Source organism: Mus caroli, unplaced genomic scaffold, assembly GCF_978045245.1.
Source record: "Mus caroli unplaced genomic scaffold, Mus_caroli_1 scaffold_13, whole genome shotgun sequence".
NCBI lineage: Eukaryota > Metazoa > Chordata > Mammalia > Rodentia > Muridae > Mus > Mus caroli.
Window position 1 is genome coordinate 111,585,715 of NW_028227268.1, and position 21,698 is coordinate 111,607,412.

At 43.9% G+C, this 21,698-nt stretch overlaps 1 protein-coding gene across 2 annotated transcripts in view; it reads left to right on the forward strand.

Annotated features, from left to right (window-relative positions):
* The window catches only part of Ddc (dopa decarboxylase), an 83,787-nt gene that overhangs the window by 45,199 nt on the left and 16,890 nt on the right, over window positions 1-21,698 (forward strand). For both annotated transcript variants that reach the window (XM_021177576.2, XM_029483720.2), the window contains exons 7-9: window positions 6,265-6,331; window positions 13,427-13,521; window positions 17,100-17,167. In XM_021177576.2, coding sequence (XP_021033235.1) covers window positions 6,265-6,331; window positions 13,427-13,521; window positions 17,100-17,167 — 230 coding nt within the window. The remainder of the gene's footprint in view (window positions 1-6,264; window positions 6,332-13,426; window positions 13,522-17,099; window positions 17,168-21,698) is intronic.

Below are 21,698 nucleotides of genomic sequence, written 5' to 3' on the forward strand. Positions count from 1 at the left end.
CACCACACACACACACACACACACACCCCTACCTTAAAAACACAAAATCAGCCAGGCTTGGTGGCGCATGCCTTTAATCCCGGCAGGCAGAGGCAGAGGGGCAGAGGGGCAGAGGGGCAGAGGGGCAGAGGCAGAGGGGCAGAGGGGCAGAGGGGCAGAGAGGCAGAGGCAGAGGCAGGCGAATTTCTGAGTTCGAGGCCAGCCTGATCTACAGAGTGAGTTCCAGGACAGCCAGGGCTACACAGAGAAATCCTGTCTCGAAAAACCAAAACAAACAAACAAACAAAAACACAAAATCAGAAGCCATATACAAGCAAAAAGACCAGTAAGACTTTTTTTTTTTTAATGTCCAAACAAAGCAATAGGAGGAAAAAAAAACCAAAAACCAAAAAAGCCTCCAAAAATACCTTTGAGTTCATTTTTATTTGCCATCTGCTGTTAGGCGTGGGGCCTGCCCTGAAGTGTGTTTCGTATATTCAGTGAGACTCCTTTGGAGAAACTAATTTTTCCTTTGCAAGCAATTTTTAAGTGGAGATAGATCTTTGGCCAGAGATGGGAGCCACCCCTCCATCTCAGTTCTGGCATCTTGTCTGGTTTGGATCTGTGCAGACCGTGTGCGTGCTGCTGCGGTCTCCATCGGTTCATGTGTGTATCAGTCCTGTTTTGTCTGGAAGACACTGTTCCTTTGGTGTCGTTCAACCCCCCTGGCTCCTACAATCTTTTTGCCTCCTCTGCCATATAGTTCCCTGAGCCCTGAGGGCAGGAATTTAATGAATACCTCCCTTTTAGGACTGAGCAGTCTCTTATTCTCTTCACACTGTCCCATTATGGGTCTGTGCATTAGTTCCCATCTACTACAGGAGGAGGCTTCTCTAATGATGGCTGAGCAAGACAGTGATCTATGAGTATTGCAGAATGTCATTAAGAGTCGTTTTATTGCTCCATTCCTATAGCTGAACAGTAGTATTCAGTTTTCCCCCAAGTCTGTGGTCTCAGATTCTTGGCCACCCAAGCAGTGTCAAAAGTGGGTTCTATCTTGTGGAGAGTGAATTTTTCCTAGTATTTTGATTTGAGGTTGTTGGAACCCAACCTAAAATCAAACCTCATATACAGAGGGTCAACTGTATTCATGTGCTCAACTGAAGAAATTGGCTGAGGGGAAACGCAGGAACATTAAGTGAACACTGCACAGCTCATTCAAATAAAGTCCTGTATTTATTCAGGAGGGGAGAGAGAAACACTATTCCATTTTTTGAATTCTGCTTTAAAGACCCAAATTGCAAAAAAATATATTAGAGGATACTGTTGCTGTTTTGCAGACAGAAACCACAGATATCACCAGTCCTATGCATTGGCATAAAGGGAAAGGTCACAGTTCATTCATGCATTCATACATTTAACAAATGCTTCTGTGTCCGTGTACCTTGTACCAACTCTGAGGATATCTGACCAGTCACAGTCTATTTCCTCTTGGAATGGTTTCTTGCAGTAAAGATACAGATATGCCTAGTTTTTGCACCATTTCATGATAACTACATTTACAGATGAAAGTAGAAGATGCAATCAGCTTTGAAGAGGATCAATAATGCCTGTTGCTAAGCAACTCTATATTAGAGGTTGGACAGGCAGGGGCTCATGGTGCCTTGCACTTTTGCTTAGAGAATAAGGACTGATAACATTTGTCAGGGTTAAAAAACACTGCCTTTTTGGAATAGTACAAATGGTTTGTTATTTCAACATGCAGCTTGGGACTATCCAACTGGGATACACCCTCCTGCCCCAGATGGGGAAGGGGTAGTAGCTAGGCCTTGTCTTAGTTTTCTAATGCTTCTTAGTAGTCATAAGTATTTGGTGTGTGCATGTGTAATGGCCACATGCGCCCTCCTGGGATAAGGGTGTGTAGCCTTCACTATACCTCAAGAATTTCAGGCTTCTTGAGCTGGAGACCCACCCCCAAGAATAAGAGGCATACTTGGCAGAGTTTGAACAAGAAAGCTGAGTCTGTCCTTCCAGGGACTAGCTTGAGTTTTATAATAAAGTTTCTATCTTTCTATTTTCTTTATGATAGTTGGCTTCTCCAATAAGCCAACTTAATAACATCAGCAAAGGGCAATGCCTGCGAGGCATATATGTGAGGAGAAAGGGCTGGTGGGGTTCGGACAACAGGGGAGGAGGTCACACAGGCTCTGTCACCAGCAGGAAGGCTGCAGGCTCTCAAGATAGAGGCTTGCTCTGGCTCCTGCCCCCTCCTGCTGCACAAATGTGATTAGGGCTCTGCAGAGCCCACTGAAATCAGGTTAGTGGCACTGAGTGATGCTGAGCTGGGGTAATCAGACCCTGGAGCAGAGCAGGTGCTAGCTTTAATATGGCTGCTGAGAATGAGGACAAGCTGACTTTTAGCTCCACAGCACGTGGACAGGCCATTAGAACACGGCCCGTGCAGCCCACTTCACTGTCTCCCTGCCTGCCTGCTCACAGCACTGCTCCACAGCGAGAAAGGACTGAGGCCTCTAGCAAGCACTCAGGACTCTGCCCTCCAAAGGTGTAGCTATTGGTATCACTGTTAATCTGTCCCTGCCTGTGTGCTCTTGGACAATAAGATACTCTGGCACCTTCCTCAAGGTAAGTATGAAGCAGGGATTGTAAGCCTATCTTAGGTCATTGTGATGAGGTCTCCAGAAACAGCCAGCAAACGGCCCGATACCAACAAAGCACTAAAACCAGCCACTCATTTTTAGTCTCCATCAAGGCTCCTTGCAGAACGAGGCAGAAAGCTATTGTTTATGCACAGTTGTTTCGAGCTCATTACAAAGAAATCAATAATTGCTTGCAAATTTAAGAATGAACGTTTATGTTTGACCACAAGCTCATCTCAGGCGATAAGCAGTAATCATATTTGGCAGAAGTCCCCCTCTAAACTCTGCACACTCAGTAATAGATAACAGCTGATTTTAACAAGCAAATGTTTAACATGTATGAATTTAGCAGCAGAAATTGTTGTTCTTAGGCCAATTAGTGTTTAGAGGAGAAAATGAGATGGAGCGAAATGATTGCTGCACTGCAGATATGTCATTTCTAAAAGACACAAAATGGAGACAATAATGCAGTATTAATGTCTCAGGCCAATCTGTGTTTACTGAGACTGCATCATTTTACCCCAAATAACACAAATCGTTTTAAGAGTCATATGATGAATCTACCCAGTTAGCCAGATACCTAAAGCAATGCATTTTAATATTCAGTTAAATATCGGGATTAAATTACAGATACCAGAGAAAAATCACCGAGGCCCTGAGGCCCACAACCTGACTCATCTTGTGCAAGTGAGGTATGTGTGGAAAATGTTGATGTGTGAAGTGAAAAAAACCGATTGAGATATAGGGGAACCCGAGGCTCCAGGGAAGCCCACTGGTACCTCTTGTGCCAGGGTTATCTTGGTATGTCTCCCAAGGCAATACAACTGAGCTTCACATCTCTCTCTCTCTCTCTCTCTCTCTCACACACACACACACACACACACTTGTTTTTTGTTCTTTTGAGACAGGGTCTTCTTTTTTTTAAAAATATATTACATTTATTTACCGTGCCCTGGATATCAAAGCCAGGTCATCAGGCTGGTGGCAAGAGCTTTATGTGCTGAGCCTTCTTGCCAGCCCTGAGATGCTCTTCCTACATAGTCTAAACTGACATAGTCCAAACCTGAGGTCCAGCTGCCTTCATTCCTGAGAGCTGCAAGGGTAGACCCATGTCACCTCTCCTGGTCCTCATTGTCTATTTTTCTGATGTTCTGACATCGTTGGGGGAAGATGTCCCAAGAGGGCTTCCCTATTCTGAATCAAGACTAAGTGGCAAATCCACCACTTATATGCCTCTGTGAGATTCTTGTGTCAGGGGGCTGTCTCCGTGACATATTTACCTCGGAACCAGTCAGGTACCAAATCATTACAGGCAGTCTAAGCCCCTAAAATTACCCAAAGGTGCCAAGAACCTCCCACAAACACAGGCTTCTAGGTAAGCAGCAGGACTCTGGCAGTCAGGTGAGATACCCACAGATGCCAGGTTACCTGGAAAGAGAGCTATTATTTCATTGGGAGGTAGGTTTGGCTTTCAGGGCAAACTATAGGTGGTCATCTGTAAAAGGAAGCCAGAAAGGCCTTGAGATATGAATTTGGGTCCTGCAGTGTAGTCAACATTATTGGAGAGGGGGCTTGACACAAGGGTGAAAACATTGTTCAAAGAGTGTGGTGTAACACTACTTCTGGGGAGACTTGAACAATCATGCACCCTTGGCATTTGACATGCACTTGACATAAGGGTGTATGAAATTACATGTTTCCATCAAGCCTGAGGAGAACACTCACTATCCTAACAGCATGATCTCTGCGAACCCGTTTTCATAAACAAGATTGTTTTTCTGATCACCTGGTGTCAGCTCAGCAAATACATTTCAGCAACAGCTCCATGTCCAGCAAAGTGCAAATTACAGAGCAAGGACATTGAAGCACACACCTGAGCAATGTTCTGGTGTGTCTTAACTGACCCTACCGGTGGCTCTCCGAGAACTATTCTACTCATACCTCCATACATCTTATGTGGCCTCAGTGCATGTCCTCTCTGGTGTGCTTGCTCTGTGTTTTACACACATTCACCACCACCACCACCACCAAACTGGGGTGTGTGTGTGTGTGTGTCTAAATTCTTTATTCTATGGAAACTGTGTTCTTAGCACTGACAGATACAAGTGACAAAGTAGTGTATAGGAATAACTACCCATGTGACTGAATTACCTCTTTTTGACCCAAAGCACCATACTCTGAAAATCTTTTGTAAGTCCAGTATGGGTGACCGTCCATGAAAACCAGCAGTTCCTAGCCTCACAACTCAGAGCTCAGATTTGTGTATATTTATGGTGTGTGTATGTGTGTAACTATTTCTGAGGAGACTTGAACACGCATGTACCCACCCCAGAGTGGGAACACATGACAGATTAAAGCAAGAACACCATCAAAGACCAATATAGTGAACCCATGAGTTTTACTTTGTAAGTATACTACTCACAAGAATATGGGTGAGGGGTTGGTTACAGGAATAGAAATTACTCAAGGCAACTGTATCACCAAAGCCTCCGCCAGCTTAAATGACAGCTGGAATCCTGGTGCATAGGCAAAACAACAGGCTGGAGTGTCCTTTTCAGGTAGTTCCGTTGGTCTGAGCCTCTTCCAGGCAGCTCATCTTGTCTGAGAGTTCTCTTAGAAGTCCTTTTTGTTTATATATGCTTGGAGATGGAGGAGCCTATTGAATCGGGCCAGTTTTAAGGACTTCCTGAAGCAATTGAGTTGTTTACTTCCTGAGCTTAAAGAGCTTGTCTGCAGGGTGAAATGTTTGACTTCGCCTTAGAACTTCCTGTGTCTTAAGGAGCATCCCTCCAAGATGGATAGTTTTATCTTGGAGAAAATTGCTGCACAGCAGTGTGTGTGTGTGTGTGTGTGTGTGTGTGTGTGTGTGTGAATGAATGTGGTATATGTACACATGTACATGTTTCATAGCATATCCATACATGTGTGTGTATGTGTGTGGAGACCACAGGAAGGCATTGGTGTCTGTATTGTGTTCTCTACCATACATTAAAAAAAAATCACACACACATTATGGATCCGAGTGTTTTGCTTGTATTTTTGTATGTGTACCATGTTTGTGCCTAGTACCCACAGAGGTGAGAAGGAAGCATTGGATCCCCGACATTAGAGTTATTGACAGTCTTGAGCAGCCATGTGAACTCTGGGAACCAAACCTGGGTCTTCTATAAGAGTATTAAGTGGTCTTAGCTGCTAAGCCATCTCTCCAGCCCTTCTATTACTCTTTTAGGCAGGATCTCTCACTGAACCTGAAGCTCACTGTTTTGGCTAAACCAATTGACCAGAAAGTCCCTAGCATCCACCAGTGTCTGCTCCTCCAGTGCTGGGGTTACAAGCTTGTGAGACCATGCGTGGGTTTATATAGGTGCTGGGGATGTGAACTCAGGTGCTTTTGATTTCACAGAAAGCACTCTGACCCAGTGAGCCATCTCCCCAGGCCACAGTTCAGATTTCTGTTCATATGTTTCTTCTCTTTATCCTGTACGGTATCAAACGATTCAACACACATTCATGGGTTTCCATCTCCATGTAAACATTCATTAGCATTGTACCTGGGCTAACCACTGCCTGAGTTACAACTACAGCAACATGGGAAATAAAAGGGTTGTTTGTTTTTTTACCTCCTTAGGTGGTTGTTACGCTGGGAACCACATCTTGCTGTTCTTTTGACAATCTCCTAGAAGTGGGTCCCATCTGTAAGTATCTAATTCAGTTTTCTTTTTGAAAAGTGTCCTTGACATGGAGTGGAAAACAAAACAAAAACAAAGCTGGGCGGTGGTGGCACATGCCTTTAATCCCAGCACTTGGGAGGCAGAGGCAGGCTGATTTCTGAGTTCGAGGCCAGCCTGGTCTACAGAGTGAGTTCCAGGACAGCCAGGGCTGCACAGAGAAACCCTGTCTCAAAAAAACCAAAAAAACAAAACAAAACAAGACATGGAGTGGGGAGTTTATCCAACCTTTCACTTTGAGGGATGTTCATCATCAATAATTCTAACCATCATGATTTGCATATCTTGTGTTATATTTACAACAATGTAACCCCATTAGCTTAAATTCCACAAACTCAGAGTTTGAGTTAACTAAACAACGGCTAAGCTTAACAACACCAATATATTATGAAAGGGAGAAAGTGTCCAAGCACTTTGTGCTAATATAATGTTTAGGATATGGCGGCCATCTTAAGGAAACTAAGCTCTTCAACATTTGGAACAACTGCCCCCACTTGAAGGTCCTGTGCATGCATGACATACACACAGCATGAATTATTTGTGCTTGAATCCAGTCTTTAGCCACACCCACTTTAAAGTATCTTTGTTTTTTTGTTTAAAGGAAATAAATTACTGTAAACCAGAAAATGTTGATGCATGTCTTTAATCCCAGCACTTGAAAGGCAGTGGCAGGCGGATTTCTGAGTTTGAGGTCAGCCTGGTCTATAGAGTGAGTCCCAGGACAGCCAGAGTTGTGTCTCAAAAGAAACAAAGGAAAGATAGACAAGCATAATTTGTTGTGCTGTGCTATGCAGTGTGACATTTTCAGTGAGGGTAAACACCAGTTAGAATGCCATGTGTTACTTCTGAGATGTGTACAAGCAAAACAAAGCTTTCCCAATGACTGCCTTGTGGAATGATAAATTTCTCAGACATGCCCATCAGTAAGGAGCACATAGCTGTTCATATTGATTTAGCAAATCAATGCTTTCAAGCTAAACTTCTACAAAGAATACTCAGTTTCAGATAATTTCCTGGGCCTCATGCTTGCCTCCTTCCTCCCTAGATGAGGACATTTTGTCTTTCTCATCGAGACTAGAATTCTGTGTTAGCTGCAAAATGAAGAAATGCCTGTGTTTCCAAAGTTTCACCTTTGATGTGAGCTCTGGGAACTCAGCAGGCCTTGGAACTGTTTCTAAGGCACCAAGGATATATCAGCCCATGAAACTCACCCGTCTCTGTTCCTCAGGGATGTGAAGGCTCGGGTGGAGCTGTCCCTAGCAAGCTCTCTGACCTCAGCCCTTCGACTTGTGCCAGACATCACGCCACCTGCTTGGCATTTGGCTTCATTGTCACTTCGTGTGGGCCAAGCACGTTTCCCACCTCTCCTAACCCCTGATTTACTTTTGGTCTCTTCTTTGGAATGACTTTTTCTCCCTTGGGTCATTGTTCCCTGGCCAGCAGGAGACAATGGTGGATGTGGGGGCTGGCTATGACCTTAAGCGGCAGGGAAGCTTAGAGCTTACAGCTGCATGTCTTAAATTCTGACCTTCATTTTCCCCTATCTAAAAATTGGAAAGAAAAACGGTTCTCATAATGGTAAAACAGTATTTCCTTCACAGTGCAGCTCAGGGGAGTTCTTGCAGACAATAGGCTGTAGGAAAGGCATGTACTGCGTGTAGTACATGCTTGTACTGCCAGGACCGTGAGGCTAATCACCAACCGTGAGAAGTGGGGTGGACACAGCCTTGCCATTCACTCAGGATTTGGCTCCACCTGTTATGAGCTATGGCACAGCTGTGATTATTACTGGCTAAAGGCAGCCACACACAGCAGGCTGAGAACACACTGAACTAGCTGGCCATCCGCAGCTATGGCTGTACTGTGGGCCTCGTTAGCTGCAGACCTTCACAAGCTCAGCCAAGCAAGTCGAAGTCCTCTGACTCAGATGTCAGGCCAAGGACTGAATGTCCTGGCCAACAGCCGGCTGATGTCATTCCCCAGGGCTATCAGATTTAAAGCACTGAAGTCTTCTGCCAGATAGAGACTACACGGCTGCTATCCCTGAACTCAATCTGGCTCCCCACAGGAGCAGGAAGATGACAGCCAGCAGGTGGCCCTTGCCATTAATGCTCACAGTGCTGGATGAGCACAGCTCAGGCTGCCCTGCTGTCCTGCAGCTCCCTCTGGCAGGCGGTTCGGGTGCTGTGGGCAGAGCCCGATATGCACTTTGCAGTTTGAGTTCAAACCCAGGGATTGCTCTTAGGACAGTGTTGGGAGTGCTAACAGGCCAACACCTACCCCTTTCATGTATGGCCAGTGTTCATCAGGGCGATAATACTAACTGGTGGTAGTGTCTTATAGTTAAGCCTTTGTAACCCACCGTCTCTAAGTCAATGCCTTTTGTTTGCTGGGGGTGGAAGGCGAGCAGCGTTTATTAAAGAGAGAATAAGTTATAGCAGATGGATAGGTGGCAGCCTTAGGTACACACATTGGGACACTGAGGAAGGGGAATAGGGAGGGGATAGGTATACTATGGCCTGCCACAGCTTCATCCCAAGGGCCAGAGGGGCTGTAAGGAGGTTGTGCTGTCATGGTTACCTGGCCTGACTTCTGCATATTGAGGCATCCTCTTAGAAAATAAGTTGTAGTAGCAATAGGAGGCCAATGGCTTTAGAAGCCAAAGGTGGTGGGTATGGCCTCAGTGGTAATGTGCCTGACATCTGTAACTCCCTATATCTGGCTGTTGTGTGTTCATGCTACATCCACATAACTCCTACATGTGTATGTGTGCTGGAGAGTCTGGATGATGGGGCTGGTCTTAGCCAAGCATGTAAGATGCAGAACACAGAGGCATTGTCAATACTGTCTCCCTTCCCCTTAGGACCAGGAGAAGCCCACACAGAAGCTTCTAAGGAGCATTTGTGAGTTCTTTCTTGTTGGAGTTTGGGGTTGATCCAAGTTGCAGTCTTCTCAAAGCAGTCCTTGCTACTGAGTACCCTTGTTTAGACACTAGCTACAACCTGAGGACTCTTCAAACTCCTTTAGACCCCATAAGCTGCTAAAGACTCTAAAACTTACTGAGAACTATCTCACAGGGATGGTTAAAGATTAGAGATTAAAATCAGCCAAGGAGACACACAGGACAGTCTTGAAGTGTGAGCCCACACGGCTTCTGGTGAACTCTGAGGAGTCACAAGGGCATGAAACACTCTAGCTGTATATAATGTATAACTATGTGCTCTGAGTAATGACATTCCCCTAGAAGGCAAGGCTCCCTAACATTTTGCTGCTTGTTTTTGTGTAGACTTGGTCCTACTGAGACCCTCCTGGAAGCCCAACTTTAGAGATCAACTCCCCCAGAAGTGAAAATTGCCCGGTGTCTCCATCACTAATCATAGTATCAGACTGTCTGGGGCCAAAGCTCCAGGAAAAAAGAAGTCTATAGGTCATCTCTCAAGAGAAGAGGTTAGATTTTGCACGTAAACTTGATTCATCGTATAGACTATTTTCCTACCTACTGAACCAGGTTTATGGGTGATGCATTCTAGAGCGGCTTTAGCTGTTCCCCACTTAGTTGTTGAGACTCAGAGTGAAATGTCTTTCATCTAGATGCTATGAAATAAGATCTGAGATACTTAGGGGTACAGCCAAGTGGCCTGTTTTCTTCTCAAAAATCATGCCCTTCTCTCAAGGATGGAGGATATGGGATGACCAACAGAAGGGTGTGAGAGAAAAAGAAGCCTAAACAGCCTTCTAGACCCTAGCTTCCCATGCCAAGGTATGAGGGTTGCTTGTGGTTGACCCACGAAAACTCTCCATCTTGTTTTGTCTCACCCCTTCACCTGATATCCTGAACGGAACATAAACAATGACATCTAAGGAGCTATGTTAGAGGACCTCAGCCGACAAAGCAAATTCTATAAATAGAGGTCTATGTGGGACCCAAGCAGCACCCATGGAAAACATGACATCATCTTGTTTCAGTCCATTTGGGATGCTCCACACAACACCACAGACCCCAGAGTGTGTAAATAACAGGAGTTCACTATTTAAACTTCTTGTGTGTAGAAAGGCAGGAGCAGGGCACTAGTTGATTTGATGCCTGGCTAATGGGTAGCACTTTCTATGTATGATCACATGGTAGAGGATACGAGCAGTCTCTCTGGTCTCAGGATTCCACCATGATGATCTGGTCACTTCCCAAAGCCAATGGATCCAAAGGATTTAACAGACATTCAAATTACAGCGTGTCTTGTCTTACAAAGGAGTATAAAGTTCTGCCAGTCTCATGGTTAATCTGAGTAATGGCTGTGATGACCATCTATCACTATCCAATTGCTCCTTGGGGAGAGTCTTGTGTTATCCTAAGGCTGTGTCCCTTGCTGCATCCAACTGTGGGGCAAGGGAGGACATGTGAGCACTTGGTGAGTCTGACACCTTCACCCTTGCTTCAGATGACTTGGGTTTCTTCTTGTATCTTAGATTTTGATGGTGTTCTGGCAGAGTGGTATCCACAAAGTTTATAATACATATGACCTGACTTACCAAGAGTCTTAATTTGAAGAATAATTGAATCAAAGCTTTGGAATGTTTCTTACATCCTTTATCAACAGAATTCACAATGACTTGTTTTTCCTCACAGCACACACATTAATGATCATCATGTATGGAAAATCAGGGGTGGTTCGGTCATTCTGTATGAATACAAGGACAGCAGGCTCTTCAACTGTACAGAGATGGCTGCCTGCTATCTTCTCTGTAGCCTCAACCTTCCTATCTTAACTACCTCGTGACTATATTTGGTGCTTGAACTGTTTCTTGTGGTGTGTTTTTCCTAGATAAGATACAAAAAAGCATTACTCACCTCAGACAAGAAACTAATTAAAGACCCAAATTAACAATTCCACAAACATCCGGCTTGACTGTATTGGGGTTATTTACAGGCATTTGGGTGAGAAGTTGTTCAAAGGAACAGGGATTGCTCAAGGGCAGCTCCATCACTGAAAAACCAAGCCCAACTTAACTGATATCGCACAGATGCTGCACCCTGGGGCTTCCAGCATAACTTGTAGGCCGCTCTTCTGGACAGTCTCCTTTTCTTAGAGCCATTATTATTAATATAACTTTTGGAGGCTGGGTAGAGTGGGGTGCACATTTTATAAATTTTGTAAATTTCAGTAACTACCAGAGATCGGTGAGTTTGTTTACTTCCTGAGTCTTCCAGAGGCCTCCCTCTGGCATGGAATACTTATTTCAATTTATATTATTACTATACCGTACATGAAAATTCATTGTTTTTTTTTTTTTGAGACACAGTTTTTATGTGTGACAGCCCTGGCTGTCCTGAAAGTTGCTTTTTAGGCCAGGCTGGCTTCAAACTCATAGGGATCCCTGTCTCTGCCTTCCAAGTGCTAGGATTAAAGGTGTGTGCCTTTAATGCTCTGCTTGAAAATTAATAATTTTTCACTGACTTCCAGGTGATAGAATAGGCAATGTACGAGTATTATTTAATGTATACTCAAAGCTGTATCTACCACCCTTACCCTCAGAATAAAGCTTAGGCTACGTGACTAAGGGCACATATATGCTTGCCGAGGAGGCTTTCTCATCCTCAAAGAATGTGAGCACTCTAGCTTTAAGGCTCTTGTGTGTGGTGGTGTGGTGGGAGAGGGTTAGTGATGACTGTCAACTTGATAGGATCTGGACTCTTGTAGGAGACACACCAGGCACACCAGTACCCTAATTTAGATTAGATTAGCTGCTGGCCAGACCTTTAGAGGATTATCTGGATTAAGTTAATTGAGGTGGAAATCCCACCCTAAAGTGGTAACACAATTCTCGGGGTTAGAGTCCTGCACTTCATTAAAAAGTAGAAAGCTAGCTGAGGGCAAATAGTTGTCATTTTCTGCTTCTTGGTCATAGATTGGCCAGGATGACCTGCTTCAAGCTCCCATTGTCAGAACTCCCCTATCTCGAACCTCGTAAAGCCAAGTAAACCCGCTCTCCTTTAAGTTGCTTTTGTTAAGGTATTTTATCATAGTGAGAGCAAAAGCGGGAAAATTTAGTTAGGAAGCATAAGTCATTTATAACACAAGCCAACGGTAGTTTAAGATAAATTACCTAAGTTTGTGGTGGACATGGAAAAGGCAGGACAATATAAGTGTATGTATTTTCAGGGTTCTCTAGAGGAATGAATCAATCAAATATATGCATTTATACCCTATACACACATCTATACACATATGTTATAAAAGTGGGATGTATTAGATTGTCTGCAATGGCTGCCTCTATGTAGAGACACAATGAACTCAGTCACTGCTCAGTCCAGGAAATGAATGCTCCAGAGGCCCACTCTATGGCTGAAAACCCAGATAACTGAAAAGTTTCTGCTATTGAGTCCGTGGTGGAAGGCCGAGGAAGCTGGAGTGAGATACTAACAGAGAACAACACCATCGATAAATGCAGCTGATTAGGAGATAGCATCTGAGGTGGGAAGGTGATGGTGTTTTTCCTGGGACCTCTTTCTACGCGACCTACTGCATTGGAAGGTGCCACCTGCTTTCAGTGTGGGTCTGCCATCCTTGGTTAACCCTCCTTAGAAACATCCTCACAGACACGACAAGACCTTTGCCTTTCTGAGTGATTCCAAATCTGGCCAAATTGACCACTAAGACCATCAGAGTATGGGTCATGTGTCCTAAGGCTGTTTCTGAAAGGAGGACTTGAAAAGAGGTAGCAAATACAATGAGGGAGTATACTCACGGTGTGTGGAATGAGGAAGATGGAACTTAGAAGAGAATGTGGGTAAGCACAGTAGGGGAGCTGTGCTGGCCTCAGCACTATGTTCAGTGGTTGCTTGTGTGTCCCCCATTTGCTAAGCACTCTCTGGGTAGCTGATGTGTTGGACAACTGTTGGTATCTCTGCCTTAAGTTTTAGCCGCCTGATGGGAGGGTCTTTTGGAGATCCAGCTATTTGTTCCACAAGTACTATTGATAAGCTATATGTAAGTAGTATGTATGCTAGACACACAAGGTGGGGGTGTGTCCAGAGGAGAACTCACCTTTCCCTTCTGATGTTAGGCAACCAAGAGGGTGTGTGGCTGCACATTGACGCTGCTTACGCGGGTAGTGCCTTTATCTGTCCTGAGTTCCGGTATCTTCTGAATGGTGTGGAGGTGAGTAAGCTGTTCAGTGAGGTCTTTTGTTTTTGCACTGGGAATCAAACCTACTGGCCTCCTGTGTACCTGGCTACCACTGAGCAACACTGCTACCCAAGGTCATCAGTGAAATCTCCCTTTGTAAGGTTTGGACACTCCAACTCTTATTGCTTTGGTTTATTTCAGCAAACTACTGTCTGACCAGTTGCAATGGTTATTAGAAATTAAATGCCCCCAGGGAGCCAGGGAAATTAATCAGGGAATAAACGTGTGTACTGTTGTTGCAGAGGACCTGAGTTTGATTTCCAGCAGCTACTCCCATAACTGCAACTCTAGGATACTGGATGCCTCTGTCCTGTGCACCCCTGCACTCCATACATGTACCTAGACTGTGTCCCCATACACATAATTTTAAAAAAATGAAAATTAACTTAATAAATACAGTACTTCAGGATAGGGGCTGAGGACATTCCAGTCATGCAGCCTGACTTTTGAAGCACTCCTGAGGCAGACAGCTATTTTCCAATTGCTACAAATCCTGGGTAGAGCTGTGCATCAGAGTTTAGACTTATACATATAAAGCCATGGAAAAATATTTATGAGTAAAATAAAATTGCTATGCATTCCAGTCAAACAATAATTCAAAACGTCAACCTGTAATCCCCTACGATCTGGCTCAATGAGTTGTTCCCGTTCTTCGAATATACCTGAGTAAGATGGGCAGTCACGGTGGCCAGTATTCCACAGAAAGTCACCAATGCATTTTAAATGTCCCGTGGACTCTTCTGAAATTTGCAAAGTGTATCTTGTAACCCCAAACGAAACTCTTTCATGAGAAGTAACAATCAAAACAGTTAGCCAGGACTCTACTCTCCCCAGAGCTACAGAGCATAAAACAGTGCAGACTTAACAGACTTGACACAGATGGGCCCTGTGGTCCATCTTTCCAGACGTGGGCAGAATTCTACTGTTGGGCTATCCACAGGATAGGAAGCTTTTCCACCTGGCCACTAGCAGATTAATGTCCTGAAGAACCCCAAGAGGCCTCCTGTAGAAGTGTGTCCAAGGAGGGAGGTGCTAAGTTTGGGGAGTCAGTGCTTTAGCCAGAAAAGAATTGCTTTCTTCTTGGAAGAAGAGGTTTCCCGAGACTTCACTTTATAAGGGAGGCTGGATCAGCAAGTAGGCTTCACCCTTCCAGACTGGAATGGCTATGCGCCCTTGGGCAGGTCAGGTATCCTCCATCGTATCATAAAGTAGATTTACCAGTGATGACTCCTTTGTGCGGTTAGCCTTAGGAGTGGCTGCATTAATCACACTTAAAGGGTTTAAGAAGAGTGTGGTGCACAGGAAACTGAGCACGCATTAGATGCTTTCATTATTTTTCACCAGGGCTTAAACTCCCCCTAAACCTCTTTCTGCTTGCGTGTCAGGCTTGCCGATCAATTTTCTAATTACTGTTTTGAATTCACATAAGACTGTAATAACAGAAAAGCGACTTCCAAAGGTATGGAATACAAATTGTCCCATCTTTGAAGAGAATAATCCCCCTTCTTGCTGATGAGCCAATAGCATTGTGGTTTCTATGTCCACCACAATCACTCACTCTCTTACGCAGTCAGTGGTCCCTTACTGAGTATTTCATACATGCTAAACTTGAATCCATCCTTGGAGGTAGAAAGGGGTAAAAAATGTCACTAAGTGCTGGGGTTTGTGTTAACACGTGGAAAGTTCTGATCCTCTGATTGTGATGCCAAACCCCTCACTAGTTTTGTGGATGTTTGGATCTAGGAAATGATTGATGGTGTGCGACGTTTCTAAACCAAACTCCAACATCCAGTGTGCTCCAAAATTTGAAACTTCCCAAGCCCTGAGACCATGCCAAAGTGGTAAATTCCATCCCATGAAGCTTTGTCTCGTACATAGAAGTTTAAAAAACACTTAGTAAAATAACCTCCAAGCTGTGTCTTGGGACACTTACATTTCATGTTTAGGTTTGGGTCCTGTGGTTAATACTTTACCCTGTCTGTGTAAATCCTTTTAAACATTAAGAAGCATTTCAGATAAGGGACAAGAAACCTATTTGACCTTCAGCATAGTGGAGGCAAGAAGGCCCACACTTCTCCCATGCCTTTCCTGTAGTCCGGCCTAGGCTGTAAGTTTGTGAGTTCAGGTATCCGGTTTAAGATTTCCTGATCTACCAGTGCTCTTCTTCGGCCTGAACTGACAACTCAAAAGTTTCACCTTTCACGGAGGGGTGCTGGACAGTCAGACCACCAGGGCGATGGGCACCGCAGCCAGATCCTATCAACAGCAGACACCATTCACAGCACTCACAGGGACAAGGACTCGCTGCAATTTTTCCTCCATTAGTGGTACAGCTCTTCCTTGCCTGGCTGAGGGCTCGGCTGCTCCGTGGTCAGATAAGCGGCCGCAATATCCTGCTGTGGCCCGACCCTTGCAGATAAGGGCCGTCCTCTCTGTCAGCGGGAGGAAAATATCACTGTACTGTAATGAAAGAAGTTTAAACAGATCAGCCCCAGTGGAGGGAACTAATAAAATCCCCAGCAAACAATGCTTTGCTTTAACCTTTTGTTTCCTTTTATCAACAAATGAAACTTGCTGTAATTTCCTGTCTCCTTCTCAAAATTACTTTTTCTGAAACCTGGGAGGAAATGAATCCGCACCTCCAGCTTGGGTCCATATGGAAGTTTGCTTCGGCTGACTCCCATGTCTATCACTGACACCAATCGGACCCCTTAGGGCTTTGCTACCTCCTTAGTGAGGGTCCCTGGAATTAAATAAAGAGGAGCACCCGCAAAGCCTTGGGAAGTTTGAAAAATGTCCCTTTAGGAAATCGGGGTAGACTGAGCCTTGTTTCTATCTAAATTAAGCTCTGAGGCCAAATCCCCGACACTCAGATGGACCCGTTTGCCTCTCAACAGTATCACAGAAACCCCGGGGCCTGCATTTGGAAAATGGCAGAAAGCAGCCTTTGTGAAGCTCTTGGATTTGCGAGTGCACAGCTGAGACCCAGGAGCCTTCTAGCTGTTGTTGGCAGTTGAAATCTATTTTCTCCTTGAAAGCATGGTCAGCAAAGCTGCAGTTGTTATCTGTGACCCTCCAGCCAAGAAACTAGCAACTGTTCACTATACTTAGACCTCATCTTTAAAATTGAGGAGGAAAAGCCTTAGGTTCATGGAAAGTGTTGTGATCTAGTGTCATGCTGGCCAAAGAACCTTTAGTTAAATTTTAAAAAAAGAGGAGGGGGAGCTCTAATTACCTTAGATTAGTTATGAGATTTTTTTTTTCTCTTTCCTGTCATCATGATGACATGTATATCCTGGGAAATTTGATGGTTCAGGACAAACTATTTGTGGGCCAAATGCTCATATTCTGGACATGGTACTTATAAACTGAATATTCTGGATTTCCAGTGCTTTGAACTCTCACGTGAGGAATCTTGTGTGATCTTAGGGCCTGGGACCTAAAACATGAGTTCTTAGAATACACAAGGTCTTACTTTCTCCCTAAAGAGCTATGAGTAAATTGTTTTGTTTTGCTGTTTTTCTTTCTTTTTTTTTTTTATTCCTTTACAGTTTGCAGATTCCTTTAACTTTAATCCCCACAAGTGGCTTTTGGTGAACTTTGACTGCTCTGCCATGTGGTAAGTTTCTCTGTTGTTCTGGTCACCTGTGGTGGCCCCTGAATCTGTGGTGGCAGAGAGGGAGGCCTGCCTGTCAGAACACATCCAGGGCCCCCATGAGAATGGAGGGGTGCACTAGTGATTACTGAGTCCACCGTTTGCCTCCATTTCAGAGCGCTGCTGGAGTTCTTGCTCAATCTCCCTCTGCCTGTAAACTTTTATCTCGAGTGTATTGTTGCGACAGATTAGCTTGAGGGACGAGCAGGTGGAGACAGGCGACCTGCCATTTGACTTATCTCTCATGAGCAGACAACAAATCCCAGGAAATTTCAGTTCTTATATTTAATTCTGTTGCTTCTGTGTATTTATTGTTAGATTTATCATCAGTCTCTTGGTCTAACTCTCACTTAAACAATCTAAATGCTTAAGAGTACTTGCTGAGAATAAAGTACCATGTCTTTAAAATTCTCTGGAAATTCTTAGAAACAATGCAGTAATCACTTTGGCTACACTAAGTAAGAAAATTAAGTTTTAAAATCAAGTGGCAGAGTACAACCACATAATGACACCTTAAGACACAATGGCTGGGACCAATGCAGGGACAAATGAAACTTGTTTCTTAAATTTAAAAAAAAAAAATCAGGGTAAGAAATTGATTAATCACTCATGTGACCAGGGGAAAGCTTTTGCTTGAATTTTGTTAGTATGTAAGGTTAATGTTTTCAATATGTTTACATTGCAAAGTTGTTCAGTGTATAATGTAATTAAATGGATGATATTTTACTTTAAAACAGGAATGGGCACAGCTCTCACTCAATTTAGACAAATGTAGTCAAATCCCTCAGTTTACCAAATAATCAATGTATTGTCTTTGTGGCTTAACTGCTGTAAAATCAAATTCCTTTCTATCATATCTTTTCACCCCAAATTTTAATAACATTTTACTAACATTATTTATTAATTTGTGGTATGTGTGTATATATTTGTGCTGTGTAGTGTGATGTATGTGTGTGTGGTATGTGTGTGTTGTATGGTATGTGTGTGGTGTGAGTGTGTGTATGTGTGTGAGTGTGTGCACGTGTGTATGTGTGTATGTACAGACACACACAAAGCCGTGGAGTATTTGTGGAAGTCATAGGGCAACACTTAGATGTTAGCCATTTCCTGCCATCTTGTGGGATCTGAGAATAGTGTTCACATTGGCCAGGCCTGAATGCAAGAACCTTCACCCTCTGCATTATCCCACTTTCTGTTACTATAACAAAATACTAAAGAGAATCCACTTAAAAAGAAGAAAAGCATTTGGGTTTACAGTTTCAGAAACTCGAGTCTATGGTCATTAGGTTCTATTCCTTATAGTTTACTCGGAGAAAACACATGATGGAGAAACTGCTTGAGGACACCTAGCTGAGACACCAAAAAGACAGGAAGGACCTGGGTCCCTTTCAAAAGCACAGCTTGACATCAGAAGATTTCCAACTAGGCCTCCTCTCTGGAAGGCCCTACCAACTACAAATATTGCTACAGGTTGGAGACAAGTATCTTTTGGGCCTTTGGAGGGAGTTAGTCGATTCGAGTTGCTCTAAAACACCACAGGCTCTGTCAATAACAAATTTATTTCTCACAATCTTAGATGTTGAAAATCCAAGATTAAGGCCCTGGTAGGCTTGTTATGTAAGTTAGGGTTCGTTTTCTTGTACACAATTCCTTCTGATTGTGTTTACACCTAGTGGAAGGGGTGAGGGAGACATCTAGTATCTTTTATAAGAAGTAGTCAGTAATTTTCTTAACTAAGACTGCACCAAGCAGGGCAATGGTGGCGCACGCCTTTAATCCCAGCACTTGGGAGGCAGAGGCAGGCAAATTTCTGAGTTCAAGGCCAGCCTGGTCTACAAAGTGAGTTCCAGGACAGCCAGGGCTACACAGAGAAACCCTGTCTCGAAAAAGCCAAAAAAAAAAAAAAAAAAAAAAAAAAAAGACTGCACCACTGCGACCTAATAAACCTTGAAGTCCCTAACTTCTAATTAGTTCGGGATTCAGATTCAACATTCGGATAGCAGCTAAAAGAAAGTTCATAGTTCATTTGAGTCTGAGCAGTATGAACTTAAAACAAACAAAAAATATTTTATACTCAGTGGTCTTAGCCACGGACTGCCAGGAAATAAAATAAGAACAGATGCAAGCTAAGAAACTAGATAAAATAGTAGGCGACAGAACATAAAATGTAGGTGATGGCGGCTTCAGGGTCTATGATTGGGAAGCTGTCTGGGGTGGGGGGTGGGGGAAGGCTTGGGGGGAAAGATGGAGAGAGAGATTTGGGTGAGGAATGAACAGAGGAGAAGCTATGTGGAGGAAAGGCGCTCAGGACGCCATGAATTGGCTCTTTCATTCACTGACAGGTTATTTATGATAGGGAGGTCAGGAAAAGGCCCTTTGGGGAAGTGACATTTGACCAGACATCTGAATAGGGAAAGAACAGGCCGGGGTGAGAAAGTGTGTGTGCACGTGAAGGCCCCGCTCGAGGTGGAACAGACAATGCCTACCTCAGAGTTGGTTGAAAGAATTGCAGGTTATTCAAAAACCACTGGAAGGTGGTTTTGAGTTTGTTTCAAATAAGCTACTCAATTTAAAAATTGGTACACGTGCTTATTTTCAAAATGCTATTCACATAATCAGCATGGTTCAGAGCTGAGGAGCCCTGGGCAGGTCACTTTCAGTACTTTCAGGTTTGACACAGCCTTACTAGGCCGCTTATTCAGCCAAGCACGATACTCTCCAAAACGGAAACCCTTCCGTTGTTCACAGCACGGCTTTTCTTTAAGAAGGACTGGTGCCAGGGTAGGTGGCAACAACAGACTTTTGCCAAGAGCCAGCGCGCAACTGAGTTCTCCAGACTCATGGACAGAATTCTGTTTTTCTCTTGGTCCCCATGAGAAGTGACAAAGAGCTTGCCACAAACAGACATCCTTATGCCAGACATTTACTGCAGCACCGGGGGCTTTGCTTAAGAATTTTACCTTCTAAGCAAATGCCTGTTATTTTTTGCAGCACTTCGAGGCTTATCTCTCCCTCTGAATTGCTCTGCGGGTCAGGAATTGCTGCCCTGTTTTATGGGTAAGGAAGCTAGAGCTTAAGGCTTAATCCAGAAATACGTGGTGGTATGCACCTACAGTCTCTACTACTCAGGAAGTTGAGATAAGAGATTTACTTCAGGCCTGGAGTTTGAGACCAGCTTGGGCAACAAACAAGATTCCTTCAGAAAGACAGATAGAGAGATAGGTAGAAAGGGCTGGGGGCAGAAGTGGGAGGGATTTTTCTCCTGTGAAAGGGTTCAGAGTGATCCTTATCAGGCCGGGTGGACTGATGTCTTAAAGTGCTGGCTTGAGTAAAGAGTAAGAAAGAATCCTGAATTTTGTGCATACCATCTAAGAGCAGATACAGGAAGCAGCTTGTAGCTGACACTCCCAGGCACAGAGATGTGCTCAGGGAATGCAGGGGGATCATTCATCATGGGCCCAGAAGAAGCTGAAGAAAGGGGTTGTGTTTTGGTGAAGAGGGGCCAAATTAGGCAGTCATTCTGCTTCAACTTTCACTCAAACAGTTCTTGACTGTGTTTTCTCTCTGAACACTACAAAAGGCCCTGAATTCTAGCCCAGAAAGTACAGCCTAAAGGCAAAAGGTCACTAGCTAGACACAACATCTCCATCCGGCATTTCTCTGCCCAGCTGCCTTCACGGAGGGGTTCTGTGGGGCGTGCTGGGGGGCTGGGGGACTGGGGAGGGGGCGGGTCCCTCTGAGTGTTTGCAGAGGGCTTTAGGGGGAGATGGCGCCTTTTAAGGTGGTGGCAGGGAGTCACTCAGAGGATGAAATCCGAGAACTTTTTCAGTGATCTTTCTCGTACTGTCCGGAACATCTATCTACTGAATAATAATTTTAAAATGTTCTCTTGCTAGCCCTCATATCCTTGCAGTAATGTGTTCTGCTCTGTCAAAATAAAGCAAAACCAAAGTCAGGCAGGCAGGAGATCTGTAAATACAAAAGCTCCAGGTGGCCAGCCCGCAGACTCTGCAAAATGTGACACAAATCAACAGTCCCAAGTTAATCTTTTACAGGTGTGTTTTAAGATTTAACTAAAACAAGAAACAAATATATATATGCTCCCTGATTTTTTTTTAATTGTTTGGTTGGTTTGGAGGTGTTTTTGTTTGTTTGTTTTGTTTTCCTCTGTCTTTTGTTTTGAAATCTTTGAAATAGAATTGTCTCTTTTGTTTCATGAGATTTCGCCAACTGTTTGCCCATAATGTAACATAAATATGTTGGTTGACTTCTTTAAATATTAAAATGGACAAGATAATGGAAGTTTCTGAAACTGGCAATCACTATAGCATAGAAAATAGTTTCTTAATGAGTTCATTATTTTGTTCATAAGCTTTTACTGCTTATTTGCTCTTTGGACCCCTTTGCGTGGGGCTTACCGTCCTTTTACTGTCAGAACTGCTGAGAGGATCAACAAAGCCAGATATCAGTTGTTGTCCCGTTGTCCCGTGTGCTT